The sequence below is a fragment of the Acanthamoeba castellanii genome (assembly GCF_000313135.1).
Source record: "Acanthamoeba castellanii str. Neff unplaced genomic scaffold scf7180000084629, whole genome shotgun sequence".
Lineage (NCBI taxonomy): Eukaryota > Discosea > Longamoebia > Acanthamoebidae > Acanthamoeba > Acanthamoeba castellanii.
This window is the reverse complement of record NW_004457462.1, coordinates 15259-30509: the sequence shown is the minus strand read 5'-3', so window position 1 is coordinate 30509 and position 15251 is coordinate 15259. Positions and strand designations below refer to the sequence as shown.

Genomic DNA, 15251 nt, shown 5'->3' with positions numbered 1-15251 from the left:
TCCTGCACGAGCAGGGGCACGAACAGGTCTTCAGCGATATCGTGTCGTGGATCGCGGCACGCGCCGAGACCGCCGAGTCCCCCATCCCCGCGGAGGCAGCCACGCCCCGCTTCTTCCCCGAACCCACCGCTGAGAAGAAGGGCTCAATCGTACGTCCTCCCCGATGCGTGCCGTGTGTGTCGTGTCGTGTTCAACTAACGCTGATGGTGATTGTGACCTTGCAGATCAGCGATCGTAAGGCTTCGTGTCCGCCCGATTCGCTGGACGACTTCATTCCCGGCACGGCGGCGCCGCCCTCGCCCGCCTTCACCCTCGACCGGTCGCTGTCGCTCACGGCGCCGGCCTTCGCCTCGGTGGAGGAGTACGACGGGGAGCTCCTGCTCGCCGACGACGAGAACGCCCAGCCGCTCATCTCGCCCCGCACTGTACGTGATGATTTCCCTCTCTCTTTTGTCGCGTCGGCTTAACGCTTGAGCAAGTCACTTGTGGCGCTCACACATCTTTCCTCTTCCTTCCGCGCACAGCTTGACGCCTTGGCCAAGTCGACCATCAGAGCGTAACGGAGCAACTGTGGTTTTTCGCTCCTCTTCTTCTATCTTCTTTTTTACCCTGTACCATCCCAAACCTCGGCTTCACCAGAAGTGTGCTTGCATAAAACAATTAACATGCGAGTACCACGGTAATCGTGCTGTCGCGATCGGCTCCGGTCTGCCCAAATCGAGAGTTCTCGGGCGTGCAGAGAGGGCCACTGCTGCGCCCACGCGGGGAAGAGAGCGCAAGCAAGCCACCAGATGAGGAAGCAAACGGAGCGCTCATCATCTGCCTCCACACCTCGACTCGCACATGCGCGTGTGGAAATTGATTGCCAACGTGGACGTTGACGGCGGGAAAAGCGATACAGACTGAGCGGTAAAGAAAGGCAAGAGTGTTCAAGGGCACTTGCGCTCGACGATCGTGCTGGGGCGTGGCCAACTGTTCTCATGAGGGCCTCAAGGCGCCTTGAGGCGTGTGTTGTGCAACAGCGTGACCACTCCTTTTGCGCCACATGGTGGCTCATCGTTGCTGGCTACGTGTTGGTATCCGGGGATGCGCCACTCCCATGGTAGCAGCTCATCAACCCACAACTGCGACACATTTACAACGCTGCAGGCCAAGTCAAGTTAAGGTTCAGATTTTTGAGACTTGGTTGCCACAATGAGTGCCCTTTGGCAACATCGCAGCGTCCGCTACGGCTTTTTTGTCCCCGGCAGAAGAGTGTTCGAATCTGAAAACATACAAACGAACCGCACACTCAACAACGCTTACAATGGTGCATACATCTCTCAAGATGACTCCTGCCCTTGCGGCCCTCTTCCTCATGGGTCCTTCTCTCATCAGTACGATCTCCCACCTCACCTGATTGTTTTATTGGGCCGTTACAGTACCTACCCTCCTTGGCCAAACGCCAGTACTAACCCAACAGCCACCATTTAAACGTTCTCTTAGTGGCCCTTACGTGCAGCTACCCAGCTATTCATTGACAAACGTCTCCGACAGCATGATCCAGACTTGGCTCTCCACCAACATTGACGCCAATACGGAGAGCTCGTACACAACCCTCCACCTACCTGTAGGGTCTGTACCACAGGGTTAACACAGTTCCCCACCTCTTGAATTACATCAATCAACAGAGTCACCTGGACCGGTTATACTCAAAACAGGGCTGTCGCCAACGTACTCACTTTCAACTTTACTGCTAGCGAAGACGCCGCTGCCGCTGCAGACTCGTCGACGGTCACCGGTTCACCCCACCTCCCTAGCAAGCTTTAAAGCTCCAATTTTCGAGTATCGACATCATCACATCCACACCTCATGTTTACCTGCTTGACTTCATCAGGTCTACTTCTCGCCATCTCTCAGACGCTCAGCTCGATTTGTCAAGGCGGTAATGCTACCAACCAGGTGACCTCAGCCATCAAGGTGTGCCCGTCGCCGTCGCCCACGCCCTCCACATCGGTCAGTGCCACGCCCAGCAGGGTCACGCCTTCCGCGACGCCCTCCATCTCGGTGAGCCCCACGCCAACGATCTCAGTGAGCCCCACGCCCTCACGGACGGCGAGTCCCACGATCTCGGTGAGCCCCACGTCCTCGCAGTCGGCAACACCCTCCATCTCGGTGAGCACCACACCCTCACGGACGGCCACGCCCACGACCTCGAGGACCGCCTCGATGGTGTCGCCGCTGGCGGCCAACTCGACCTTTGGCAACACGGAGCCCACCATCGACCTCTCAACCTCATCTTCCGCGTCCACCGTTGCCATCAGATCGAGCCTGGAGGCCATCCAGGTGGGCAACACAACCTTTTCCGGTGCGGATTCAACCCACCCCTAAACAGCCGCATGTGCTCAAAACTGATTTTATATGTGTAGGCATCACTTGGGCGGTCAGCAGCGCCATCAACAGCACCATAAGGACCGAGAGAATGTATGAGGCCCAGCTGGACGCTTACACCAATGCCACGCAGGTGTTCTCATTCAATGCCAATAATGCATCGACGGCCAGCTTCTCCGGACGCGACTTCGTCATCGCCGCGGGCTCCGTCAAGTGGTCGGTCAACTTCAGCTCGGCCACCAACGCCAGCGCCATACAGGGTGTCACCCTGCGCTACCGCCTGTCCGACATCGGTCCTGGGTCTCCGCCACCATCGTCGTACAGGGCCAAACGAAGCCAGCAGCTGACAGTAATCGAGCGTGCCGAGAACACGCCACGAGCCAACATGACCTCGTACTACCTGGCCGTGCCCGCCTCCGACGCCCCAACAGCGTCTGCGGAGGTAGTGGTAATGGTGGTCGAGATGTTCGACGTGGCCCTGGTCGACGACACAGCCTTCACGCCGATCGCGCACGCAGTCGACGTGGTGAGCGACAGCCACTACGAGCTCGAGCTGGTCTTCCCAGCCTTCAACCGGTCCCTCTACTACGACCCAAGCCTCGGGCTGGGCGTGTTGCTGGGCTCATCAGGCGGTCGCGGCGATGACTTTGGAGGTGGCGGAGAGGACTTGGGCCTGATAGTTGGCGTGGCTGTGGGCGTGGGGGTGGCCGGCGTGTTGGTGGTGAGCGTGATCGTGGCGGGCGTGGTGGTGGCTGTGCGACAGAAGAAAAGGAGGCAGCCGCTTTCATCGGTGGTCAACTTCCAAGGTGGCGAAGTTGATTCAGGCTTGTAACAACTGGATTTAAAAGAAGTGTTGGGATCTCCCGCTGCCAACACCAGCTCGAGGGCTTTGGTGGTGGGGAGGAGCTCTATGTAGAACAACCTTGTGATTGTTAATGGCTTGAGTTGTTTTGGACACAAGAGGTGAGGCTGGAGTTGAACCTGGCAATCCCTGCCAGGCTGCACCAGGGCTGGAGCTTTCGGCAGGGAATATTGCTGGGGTGGCAGAGAAAGCGCAGCACCAGGCTCCTTCAAACCGGCAACTGAAACTTCCAGAGTGCTTGCGGGGTACTGTAAAGTAATGACTCCATTTCTTATTGGATCGCGCTCTCTACAAATAGTGGCTGCTCCTCGATTGTCCCTATCTGCAACCAACACTCTCTTGAGCCAAGCAACCAGGCAACAACCTCAACTTCAACATGAAGCCGTTCACCGCTTTCGCTTTCTTGGTGCTCTGCACCATCAACCTCGCTGTGGGCCAGAGATGCCCGGGCTCCGACTTCTTCCCGGACCAGCGAGGCTGCTGCCCCCTGGTGGTCGGCTCCACCCCGTTCTACGCCGATGCCCAGGGCTGCTTCCCGCGCTTCATCGGCGGCATCGCCTTCTACGCCGACGCCCAGGGCTGCTTCCCGAACTCTGCTGTACGCTCCCACACCCACAAGTGGTGCACCAGTTCAGCAGAGGGGGCTAATCGGGCGTGCAGGGGGTGTACAGGAGCGCTGGCGAGGTCTGCCCGGCCGACCGCGTGTGCGTGCCCCAGTGCCCGGACATCGCTAGCGCTGCCCAGCAGGGCGGTGCGCGCCTGTGCGCCAACGGCTTCTTCAGCGATGTGAATGGCTGCTGTCCCAGGGTGCTGGTCGACAACCAGCCGTCCTATCGTGATGCTCAGGGCTGCTACCCCATCTCGATCGCCAGCATCATCTTCTACGCTGACGTCGGCCGCTGCTACCCCAACTCCTCGGTACGCGCCCATAACGCCTCACTTCACTTTGTTGCACTCCGCTGAACTGAGATTGTGTGGGTGCAGGGCGTGTACCGTGCGGCTGGCGAAGTGTGCCCAGCCAACCAGGTGTGCGTGGTCAGCTGCGATCGTAACTACGCGTAAGGCCCGACAACATACATCGGGTCGTGTGCATACACGCCGCAGGCGTTGGTGCTGTGTTGTTCTCGTAAATCATCCCCTCTTCTACTCAATACATCAACCGCTTGCGACATATCCACGACTGCTCTGAAGCAAACATCATCATTTTCGATAAAATGGTCACAAAAAGCGTCCTAGCTCAGTCAGCAGAGAAGGAACACGCCACCCGCACCAGCGCACACGCTGCGCGGCACAAGCCAGCTCTCCTTCTTGAGCTCCCCCTTGAACTCGCCAAACCCGAGCACACGGCCGCTCTCAAACAGCACCACCGATTGCCTGTGCTCAGGTATACGGTTGGGGCCAGCCGTGCCAAAAAGATCAGAAAATTGATTGTTTGGTTGTTTCAGGCGAGAGAGGAGGGTAGGCACGCACCCAGAGGCCGCGGAGATGGCGGTGATGGTGCCGAGGCCGGCTACCGCGTCGACCACTTGTGGTACCGCAGAGTCATCGGGTCTTTCTGAGTGTCCCAGTATTCCGCCCTAACCGACCGTGGTGTGCGTGCGTGCGTGCGTGCGTGCGTGAGATTCAACGGGAGCGCTTTACGGATCGATAAGGGCGGCACCTGTGAATATCCAAAGGAGTACAGGACGTTGTCCTCCGTGAGCACCAGCGAGTGCAACGGGCCACAGGCCACCTGCGCCACTTTCGCGTGGGCCAGTGCTTCGATCAATCTGGGCGGGTTGGGGCCGTCCAACTCGCCGGGGGCGCCATGGCCCAGCGCAGATCCCGTGCCCCACGAGTACACCTGGCCTGTTGGCACGCCCACGATGACGACGGCTTAGTGACCGTCACCGCCAAAAATTAGGGCAGCCGAGGCAGGCGGGAAGGCAGGCGAACCGTCGGTGGTGATGGCGAGGCCATGGCCGCCGCCGTAGGCGGCCGACTTGATCCTGACCCCCGGTGGGAACGCCACCGGCATTGGACCACCACCATCGCCCGAGGCCTCGCGGCCCAAGCTGCCCCTGATGAGCTTGCCCAGTCAGTTTGCTTCGTTTCAGCCCAAAGCAAAATAATTATAAATATTAGGGAAACCTAAGAAGTCGATATTTCAATTTTATAAATTTATAATAAGAATAAGAATAAGAATAAGAATAAGAATAAGAAAAAGAATAATATGTTTGAGCGGGCGTGCCTGGAATCGATGCCGAAGGAATAGAGCACGCCGTCGCGGTCGAGCAGCAGCGTGACGGCCTTGCCGCACCACAGGTCGACGATGAACGGTCGCACGCTCTCATCGCCACCGATTCGGGTCACTTCTGCAGGCTCCATCCGGGAGGAAAAGTCGTTCTCGCCCCGTTCCGCCTGCCGCTCGCCCAGACGGCCATTGCCCCTGAAGCCTTGGGTCGGGGATTACACGCCCCCGGCCCTTGCGGCGTTCATTCTGGGCTTTTGTCCTACACACGCGACACGACACGACACGACACGACACACGCGACACACGACACGACACGACACGACACCGGCGCGGCTTACCCCAGGTGAAAACAGTTCCTCTGGTCGACAGTGCCACGCTGTGTGCCCCGGCCGCGCCCACCTACACCCCAATGACCGAATAGAAGAAGATGCAATGTTGGTCGGTGGCCCATCGGCGAGTCTTTGGCTGCTCGAGCGGCGTATAAGGTACCTTGACGATTTTCTCGTCCGCGAGCGCCGCGACGATCTGCGGCGCATAGCATGGGTTCGAGCCGTGTTGGAATCCGAGCTTGTCGTCGGTCGTATCACCGAATGCGTACACCGCCCCTGCCATTTCCACCGGCAACCGCACGCACGCACGCACGCACGCACGCACGCACGCACGCACGCACACGACACACCAAAGAGTTTGAGAACTTGGTGAAGCACCAAGGCCGGCACTGGGCGGGAGTACCATTCTCGGTGACGGCCAGGGTGTGGTGCTTGTCGTAGATCTCGGGCGTGGTGGCCACCTGCACGATAGTCTCCCGCGCGAGGCGAGTGATCATGCGCCACCGATTGGGCTCGCTGCTCTCGGCGGGGGCGTAGCCCAGGCCCGTGTGGTCGGCCGTGCCCATGGACAAAACGCGACCCTGGACCAGCACGCGCATGACCTCGTCCGCCCTGGCCAGCACCTGCCACCGCCTTTGCAGATAATGAAGTTAAAAATTACAAATATGTCATAATTCATGATTATTATTATAAATATAAGAATAGATTTTAATAATTTAAGTACCTGCACACGGCGGACACGGAGGACAGGTCGGTGAAGTCCAGGAAGCCAAACACGATGTGCATGAGCTCCTTGTCCACGAGCGCAACCTCGATGTTGTGCTCATCGTAGTCCTCCATCTTTTTTTGTTTCTTGCCAAGTGGGCGGCCAAGCCCTCAATTCTGTGAATGGCCTTTTACTTTTTTGCTACGCCGTCTGTGGCTGGAGCAGGTCGAGCGTGTAGGCCAACCGACACGCCGTTTCGCACAGGGAAGGATCCTCCGACGGTAGAGATAGACCATGAGCTTCTTCATCCTCTTGGCAGGTAATAGTACTACGCAAGCGCTAATGCGATGGTCTTGCACCAATCGGTGTAGCGCGTTCGCACAGTCATCACAGTAGTAGCGGTCAATAGTCTTCCCAGCGCTGTCCTTCGTAGTCACTGTCCAGCTCATCTGGTGACACCAGCAAGGCCATCGCCGTCGGCGACAACGCGTTGTTCCAGGACACCAACGTCATGCACCCCAACGGCCTCTACATCGAGACCGCCTAGCCACGGGCGGCTGCATTGTAACAAAGCTGTAAAATTCAAAACAATGTTGGCGCACCTCTTATAAGGGCTGTGGTCCGCTGGTCGTCGGCGCCACTGCGTTGGGCGGAGGGCCGCCGGCCGACGGTTTGGGCTTGTAGACCGGCGGCGCCCGGGCTCGTCCACGCTGCGCTCGGGGCTGGTGGGGCGCTGCAGCCGAGGCGTCGCCGTGCTGCGGGTTCGGCTGCCCGGCGTCACCGCCGTTGGCTGCAACGGCTCCGCGGCCACCCCGACCTCCTCGTCGCCCGCCGCCGCGTCCGGCGCCACGTCCGCCTCGATATCCGCCTCCCCTATGCAGACCCTCCGCCGCCGCCGCCGGGCCTGCGCCGCCACCGTTGACAAGCTCGGCCGGCGCCCCGAGTGCAGCAGCTGCGTCTGCTGGCAGGTGCTGCTGTGGGTGCTGGGCATGGGCGCCGCCTCGTCCTCCTCGGGCAAAGCCGCGTCCGCCGCGATTTCCTCGACCGCCTCGACCAGGCCGAGGCGCGAAGCCGCCAGCTGGCGCCGCACCGCCGGCGTCCGCGTCTGTGGGCGCAGCCTCGACAACCACTCCCTCGAGTGGAGGAACTCCCACAACGCGCGGTCCGTCGCGACCTCCTCGGCCGCCGCCGCGTCCGCCGCCACGTCCGCCGCCACGTCCGCCGCGATATCCGCCGCCGGCACCGTACAAGAAGGCGAAGGGCTTGTAATAGGGGATGCGCAGGTGGTCGATGGTGGGCGCCAGCACGGGCCAGGCATTCAAGTCGACCCGCGGGTCGGCGCCGCCGTACAGCGCGGGCGACGGGTAGCTGCGCGTGGGGTAGAAGGCGCACTTGAGCCGGCGCTCGGGGTCCCAGAGCGGATCGTAGCGCTGACACGGGAGCTGCGGCAGCAGCGAGGGCACGAAGGGGCCCGGCTGGTGCTCGTATCGCTGATGCTGGTACGACCACGGCTGCGGATGCCACCCGTTCCGACCTGCAACCATCACAGCACATGAGCACGACCAACGACACGACACGACACGGCCAACGACACGCACAGAGAGCAATGTACCGTAGCCGGCTTGCGGGGCGCGCTGGTAGTAGTGTGTGTGGGCGAAGCGCAGTTCGGGCGGCAGGCTGGCCTCGGGGATCTCGGACAGCACGGCGTCGATGAGCTGTACGTCCACCAGCAAGGTGGGCTCGCGAAAGATCGAGCCCAGCTTGGAGTCGAGCGCCATGTACGGCTGCAGCATCTCGTGCGCCAACTCGCGCGCTGTCCAAAGAAAGAGCGAGTCAGGGCCTGCGAGCTTCGAGGAGCCCCCGCGGGTGGGACGTCGGGGTACCTTGGAGTGGGAGCACGGTGAGACAGAACTTGTGGGGCGGCAATGGGAGCGTGGCCGAGCGTGGCACGGTCACCGGATAGAACGAGTTCGATGCGCCAGCATCCGCAAAGAAGTTTCTGCGCCAGGCCAAGCAAGTCAATTCGCGCGTGTGTGCGTGTGTGTGCCGTGTGTGTCGTGTGTGTGTCGTGCGTACCTGAGTTGCAAGGCGGTAGGAGCGTGGCGATGGGTGTAGAACCACTTGTTGTCAGGACAGAAGCCTGTGGAGTAGTCATTTCGCACCGCCCTTCAGCCTCAAACGGCGCAGACAACATGACTGCTTCGACTCAAGAAGGTGGAGAAAGCTAGGGGTACCTTCCATGTACATCTTCAGGCACCAGAACAGGCCCTGCAGGTAGGCCTCGGGGTCGTGGCCAAAGATGAGTCCCTTGATGAACTCTTCTTCCTCCTCCTCGTCGGAATCCTCATCATCGTCCATGGACTCTTCTACATCCTTACCGTTGGTGCCCTCCACAGCCTCTTCCTCTTCATCGTCGTAGTCGCTTTCGCTCTCGCTGTCGTCGCCGTCAAACTCGTCCTCGTCTTCGTCGATCGCCTCGCCGATGAGATCCTCCCCTGCCAGGTGCTGCTGTGCCTCGCCGAGATGAGCTGCAGCGGCCACCGCCACTGCTGCCTGCACGGCCACGGGCGGCTGGAAGCAGATCACCTCCTGGTCACCCTCGGCGTCGATGTCGGCCTCCTCCGCGACCAGGCCATGGCCTCCATGCCCGAACGGCGGAGGCATGATCGCCGTCGCCGCGGCGGGCACTGGCGAAGGGAAAGCCGACGCGGACAGGTAGGGGTTGGCAAACATCAGCGCAACGGCGGGCGGCACCGGGTGACCGCCGACCGGAGGGTGCGGGGGATGGTAGGGGTGGTAGTAGGGGTTGCCGCCGTGCAGATAGGGCGCCGCGTAGCCCATCGCGGACGCGGCGATGATCGACGGGTCATCAGGCAGCAGCTGCCCGGCAGCCGAGGAGGGAAAAAAGGCCGACGACGACGACGACGAGATGATGGCCGGGTCCACAAAGTCCACGGGCGACTGGAGCTGCTGGTGTAGGCCTCGGTGGTGGTGCGCCGGCGTGAGGTGCGGCGCGAACGAGCCCATGGCCTGCGTGGCGGACTGGAACAGGGACGAGAGCGCCGGAGGATAGGCCGATTCCTCGACGGCGGCCGAAGAGGGAATGGTGACCGCCGCTGGCACTGGCACTGGCGCCGGCGCAGCGGTGGAAGCCGAGTAGGGGACGGAGGTGGGCAGGGCGTTGGGCGAGGAGGCCGGGGAGGAGGGCAACGGCATGACCGGACCGAAGGCACAGACGAGGTTCAGGAAGAAGGGCACGTTGAGCGTGTAGCCCGGGTTGACCAGGAATTGCTGGTGAAACTGGGGCTGCTGCTTCAGCTTCTTGTACCGTGCCCACAACCTTCAGAAACCGGAAAAAGAATATGACTGTTAGAAATATATAAAAAAATTATCATCTACAGAAAGTGTGTGCAGGGTCTATGAAGACGACGCACCGGTCCAGGGAGGCGCCGCGGAGCTTGGGCAGATAGTCGTTGCCTTGCAAGAGGGAGATCAAAACAAAGTCGAGCCTCGTCATGTTGCAGTGACCCTGCAGCAAACCAACGTAACGTTATCATTTATATGAATTCGCTTCGTGCATGTGCGTGTTGACGTGCGCGTGTGCGGTGGTGCGGCTGCATGCAGGTACCCTAAAGGGGAAGGAATGCTCGAGTGACCGGCAGAACTCCCAGATGGAAAAAAGCAGCTTGGAGCTCTGTCCCCTCTGCGTGTTGAGAATGAAAACATTCTGCAACATGGAGCTCAAACCTGGCAGCGCGTGCCCGTACGAAATCAGAAACAACATCATTCGAACAAAAGAAAATGCAGAGCTAGGCTGGGCGCTGGGGCGTACCGAGCAAAATCAAGTCGGCATCGGTGCCCACGATGAGGTGCGAGTCCCTCCGGAACTTCTCGGCGTTCCGTTCCTGGTCGGCAAAGCCCTGTCCAGCGCAAACGAGAACCGAGTGAGCCACAACTGACGGACCACTGCGACCACACCACAACGGACACACGGCCGTTTCAAACGCACCGTCTGATAGGCGAACACTCGCTCCTGTGGGTTTGGCGGTGGCGAGGAATCGGCATTGGCGTGCGAGACGATGAACTCCATAATCTTGAGCTCGCCCTCGCCCGGCACATCCGGACCTGCCAGGACCACATTAACGTTAGTGCACACAGGGGCCGCGGGTGGTGGGCGGTGGGTATGAACGCACCGGAAATATAGATGCGGGTGAAGTGGTACTTGGGGTCGCTCTGCAGGCGCGAGCACGCCCAGAAGCACAGCGCGTTCTTCAGTCGGTACATGAACGGCGTTCCCGCAGTCACCTGGAGCAGGTTGAACTCGCCCTTCTTTTTCACCCTCTTCTTGCTGACGGCGGGAGCGCCCGTTTGGGCTTCGCTCTCGGCGACTTGTGGCTGGGGCTGCGCCTTGGCCTTGGCCTGTCTGTCCTGCTTGCTGGCCGCACCCAGGCGCCGCTTTCGCTGGGTGATCAACTTGGCCGCGGACGCTACGGTGTCGTAGACAAAGCCAGCACAAATGAGTCGCACACCACAATAACGGACGATCTTTATCAGTGGTGGCCATGCACTGCGCGTACCGGGTCCGTCGATGGCGAGGAAGATGGACTGGCGCGCGACGCAGACCTTGAAGAGCCCATCGAGCTCGCGGAACAGCAAGGTGAAGAGTTGCTCTTCGTTTGCGGCTCGCCTGAAGCGGGAGGGACGAGTGCGAAGCGTTGAATCGTTCAATTGTGTGTACACACACAACATGCTGGCACGGGGTTGCACGCGTACCTTCCCACCGTATGAATGTAGCCATTGAGATCCACGTAGATATGGTCAAAGTAGTCCTTGACAGCTGGCGGAGCCCTGCACACGGCCGAGTGTTGGGTGAGCACGCTTTCGCACAAGAGGAGAGTTCACAACGCACCGTTCGCCGGGCGCAGGGCGTCGGGGCGCGTCTGGCACCGGAATGAAGCAGTGCGGGTAGTGCTTCTCCAGCCATTTCTGAAAGCCGGCGATTCCCATGTTGTTCCTTTTAATCAATTTGATTAATCATTCATTGATCGCAACGAGGTTAAGCTATTATAACCAGGAAAACGAAGAGAGCTCTAAGCAGAGAGTGATGTAGGGAAGAGGTACCTTGGTGTGGTACGCTAATCAATCGGAAAAAAAATGCGGAAACAAAAAAGAAAATTGAAGGAAACACTTTTCTCTTCGCAAACTGAAAAGGAAAGTGCCCTTTGCCCACTATCCGTCTGGCAGGAGTTACACCCACAACAGCACCTTCAGCAGGCTCGGCAGTTCTCCCCGTTTTGTTGTCGTGGTTGGCTGTTGTAAGAAGGTGAGCTCTCCCATGTCCTCAGGCCGCATCGCGCCATCCTCACTTCATGCCACCCCCACAACCAGATGGAGATCAGAATGCGGTCCTTGAATAGCGCTATGCGCGTGAAGCGTGTGGAAGGTGTGAACACAGCAACCATCAACGAGCGGCCCGCCCCACCAGACCAGCAGGGCACCTTTCAAATGTACAGCGACGACTATCCATCTTTTCTTGCGGCTGTGTGCTCCGGTACGCACTCCCCTTCCTTCATATGAAAGATGAATAGGGCGAGCACACCAACACTCGACCATCATGCTTATCTCCCATGTATTTCCATTCTCATCATTATTATTAACTACAGAGGAGCAGTGGAAGGCGCTGATTGGAGGCGTGAACGAGCTCTGGCGACCCATTCATGAGGCGAGCGTTGACATGCTCAAGAACGCCAGCTGGTGGGACTACACCGTGTTTGGGGTGATCCGGCGCCAGCGAAAACAACAGCAACTCGCCGCTCACATCGTCACCGTCGCGGCCAGCATCAGCGCGTACCTGGCCGAGGTACTACAGTCTTGCGTGTGCGTGTGCGTGTGCGTGTGCTTGTGCGGTGGTGCGTGTGCAGCTGATACTGATTGCAGGTAAAAACAGTTCAACAAAAGGAAGTTGGGCTTCCGGGTCCGTTTCAAGCAAACGAACGCCAAGACGAACGAGGGCGAGGAGGACTACATCTACCCGCTCTTCGCCATCCAGGTGACCCTGCGGCCGAGCGACAGCCAGACTGAGGCCGGCGACACCGCCGGCAGCGCCGAGAACGACTGAAGCCTAGAAGAGAGAGCCGGCAGCGAGTCATGGGAATGGGCGACCTATTTACAAGCTTCGAGCGGTAGAACAGAGGGGGGGGTGAAGAACTGGGCCTAGTAGGAGGAGGGCGCCGAGGCGCTGGTGTACGGAATGGCGGCGTCGCTGGGCAGGTGGGTAGTGGCAAAAATGTGAGCCCAGTGCTCGCCCAGCACGGTGGGCATCTCGTCCAACGGCGTCGCCACGTACTCGGCCTCGTCGTCGATGTTCTTGCTCTCGCGTCCTGCAAAGCCGAAGTTTACATGGAACGCGTAAGAACACACAGCCTGGGCGTTCGGAGCGCGCGTGTATGTGGTACCGTCGGCGCGCTTGGCCATGCCAAGGGAGAGGAGACGAGCCAGCGCGTCGTGTACGGCGAACCGGACGTGCGTAGGGTGCTTCTCGAGCCTCTGGATGTCCATCATGAACTCCTCGCAGACCTTGTGCGCCAGGCTGGGCGTCTGCTTGCCGTAGGTCCACAGGAAGAAATACAGGACCGCGCTCTATGTGTACCAACGACGAGAAATGAGTCAGCCAGGCAGGCTGGTAGATTGAATCCAGATGAGTTCAGTTAAGTTTACCTCTTTGAGTTCCTGCAGCTTGAGCTTGTCTATCAAGTACAACAGGACGTCCCTGTCGCTAGACATTCTGTACCAAAAAGCGATGAGAATATTGAGATATGAGTGCGAAGGTGTGAGAGAGTGTGTGTGGAGAGAGAGACGGTACGCCTTGTCATTGAGAAATCCGAGCATGAACCGCTGGTAGTAAATGATGCTGTAGCGATAAGTGATGAAGGTGCGCACGGCGAGGGTGACAAAGCTGAGCAGAGCCGCAAGGCCAAACCACGAGCTTATCTGTTATGCGCGCAACACGTTGGTTTTGAGTACAAGACAGCTCTATCACAGGGAATGTAATAACGATAAGCCGTGGTGGTCGTACCTCGTCGGAGAAATGGATGATGAGCGTGGCAATGCCGATCGCGCCCGTGGCGGCCAGGTAAACAAAGTCCATGGGTCTCACACCCAGCTTCTTCTCCGGGAAAATGAGCTCCAGATCGGACTGCAGTTGCCAAGATGAAAATCGGCGGTCAGCGCAGGCATTCAAGGAAAGACAACACAATGCGGCGGTCAGCAAGGTGAGCTGTACCATGGGAATGTTGCGGTAGGTGCGAAGGAAGATTCCGCGATCGTTGATGGCGCTGGCGTGGGTGGGATCCAGCGCGGCGACCGACTTCTTGGGGTCTCTCTTGTACATCACCACCATCTCCTTGTACGTCGGTTCCTGTGTCAAACGCAATGCGCCAGCCGACAGGGTGGGTTGATTGTGCGAAGAGTCACGGTGAATCTTGGTAGGGCGTCATGGGCTCGTACCACGATGGTGCTCTTGCGAAAGAGCGAGCCGAGGCCGTGCTTGCGCACGTCGGCGAACAGGGTCCGTCGAGTGATGACATTGCTGTCCTCGTCCTCCGGTTGGGTGCCTTTGTCCAGAGTGCGTAGACCCACAGAATCCGCGCTGAGCCCTGCGCTCTCCCTCCTGTTGTGCTTCTTGGCCTGTCGCTTTGTCTCCACTTCTTGGACCGACTTGACCTGGTGGGCCAGAACACGACAGGAGGTGACGTCAGCGCATGAACCACCACCGTGTGTGTATATATATGCGGGAAGATGGTCGGACCTTGCCCAGGAATGGGAAAATGCGAAGGAGCGAAGGGAATCGATTAGAAAGCCACGTGAAGAAAATGATGAGCAGGTGGTCGATTTTCTCGAACATGAAATAGTCCTGGGTGGGAAGCGATGAGCATTGCATCAAAGAAAGTGAGAAGCATAATGCGATTACATTGAGGCGTGGCTACCTCAGTCTTGTCCAGGCCGATTCCGCGACGGAAGACCCACACCCTGTTCGAGGGAATGAACGCGTTCTCTGCCTTGTCGCTTTGCGGCGCAAACCGTTCGATGTTGTCCTCATTCTCTTGCATCTCCCTTCATTACATGGGCGTTCGTGAGCCGCCCATATCAAACCTTACCACGGGCGGCCAGCGGAGGAGCGAGACGTACTTGTAGCGGCGGAAGGGGCCGGGATCCAGGCCGTCCCAGTTGATCTCCACCGGCAGCGTGCTCAAGTAGTCTTCTCTCAGCGCCCACTCGAGCTATGGTTTGCACGTGTCAGCAACGCGGGCGGGCATCACCTTGAGCTGGAAATGGGAAGGTACCTCCTCGCGAGTGACTGGGGTAAAGTTGGCCTTGAGCAGCATTTCTCTGCTGGCCAGGAGGAACCGATCCTCCATGGTGTTGAACTTTTCTTCGCTCACGTCCCTGTTAAATTTGATCATGAGTGTACTGGGGGGGGGGCTTGCAAACAAGGCAGGGTCTGCCCGTACTCGAAGTCGTGCGGGTCGGAGTGCGGATTGAGCATTGTGTAATCGGCGAGCAGGCGACGCGACTCGGGGTACTTGCGCATGGTCAAGACCAGCTCCAGCTTTTCCATGGTGGACGAAAACTGCTTGCTGCAGGGGTGCAGTGCAGTGCGGCGGTGAGTAAAAACAAAGCAGTCCAGGACAGGTGCAGGTACCGTTCACGCTTCTCAGGGAGAAGCTTCAACATCGCCCGCTTCATCTTCCT

The 15251-nt window shown here is 59.1% G+C and overlaps 6 protein-coding genes across 6 annotated transcripts; 3 read left to right on the top strand and 3 right to left on the bottom strand.

Annotated features, from left to right (window-relative positions):
* Positions 1 to 26: 26 nt before the first annotated feature.
* ACA1_083940 (uncharacterized protein) lies at positions 27 to 560 on the top strand (the record flags this gene model as incomplete). The annotated part of the gene is made up of 3 exons (XM_004340015.1): positions 27 to 149; positions 225 to 425; positions 525 to 560. Coding segments are annotated over 3 exons (360 nt in total), but the record flags the coding sequence as incomplete, so codon positions are not given.
* Positions 561 to 1537: 977 nt separating this feature from the next.
* On the top strand, positions 1538 to 3202 carry ACA1_083930 (uncharacterized protein; the record flags this gene model as incomplete). Its single annotated transcript, XM_004340014.1, has 4 exons — positions 1538 to 1587; positions 1701 to 1780; positions 1877 to 2347; positions 2409 to 3202. 4 exons carry the CDS (start codon positions 1538 to 1540, stop codon positions 3200 to 3202), a joined length of 1395 nt encoding a protein of 464 aa, XP_004340062.1.
* A 406-nt stretch (positions 3203 to 3608) lies between these two features.
* Positions 3609 to 4294, top strand: ACA1_083920 (uncharacterized protein; the record flags this gene model as incomplete). Its single annotated transcript, XM_004340013.1, has 3 exons — positions 3609 to 3830; positions 3893 to 4150; positions 4217 to 4294. The coding sequence occupies 3 exons, from the start codon at positions 3609 to 3611 to the stop codon at positions 4292 to 4294; spliced, it is 558 nt and encodes a 185-aa protein (XP_004340061.1).
* Positions 4295 to 4473: 179 nt separating this feature from the next.
* On the bottom strand, positions 4474 to 6634 carry ACA1_083910 (Fbox domain containing protein; the record flags this gene model as incomplete). Its single annotated transcript, XM_004340012.1, has 9 exons — positions 4474 to 4606; positions 4703 to 4809; positions 4893 to 5080; positions 5168 to 5300; positions 5492 to 5660; positions 5804 to 5841; positions 5955 to 6070; positions 6198 to 6427; positions 6519 to 6634. The coding sequence occupies 9 exons, from the start codon at positions 6632 to 6634 to the stop codon at positions 4474 to 4476; spliced, it is 1230 nt and encodes a 409-aa protein (XP_004340060.1).
* A 471-nt stretch (positions 6635 to 7105) lies between these two features.
* Positions 7106 to 11507, bottom strand: ACA1_083900 (5'3' exoribonuclease, putative; the record flags this gene model as incomplete). The annotated part of the gene is given in 15 exon segments (XM_004340011.1): positions 7106 to 7267; positions 7282 to 7605; positions 7649 to 8034; positions 8113 to 8313; positions 8384 to 8499; positions 8577 to 8640; positions 8735 to 9840; positions 9935 to 10029; positions 10129 to 10247; positions 10333 to 10420; positions 10510 to 10625; positions 10694 to 10987; positions 11078 to 11187; positions 11274 to 11348; positions 11410 to 11507. The coding sequence occupies 15 exon segments, from the start codon at positions 11505 to 11507 to the stop codon at positions 7106 to 7108; spliced, it is 3354 nt and encodes a 1117-aa protein (XP_004340059.1).
* Positions 11508 to 12314: 807 nt separating this feature from the next.
* ACA1_083890 (uncharacterized protein) lies at positions 12315 to 14608 on the bottom strand (the record flags this gene model as incomplete). The annotated part of the gene is made up of 11 exons (XM_004340010.1): positions 12315 to 12351; positions 12532 to 12621; positions 12748 to 12880; positions 12956 to 13139; positions 13218 to 13284; positions 13363 to 13490; positions 13576 to 13695; positions 13783 to 13917; positions 14007 to 14222; positions 14308 to 14412; positions 14486 to 14608. The coding sequence occupies 11 exons, from the start codon at positions 14606 to 14608 to the stop codon at positions 12315 to 12317; spliced, it is 1338 nt and encodes a 445-aa protein (XP_004340058.1).
* Between the last annotated feature and the right edge of the window lie 643 nt (positions 14609 to 15251).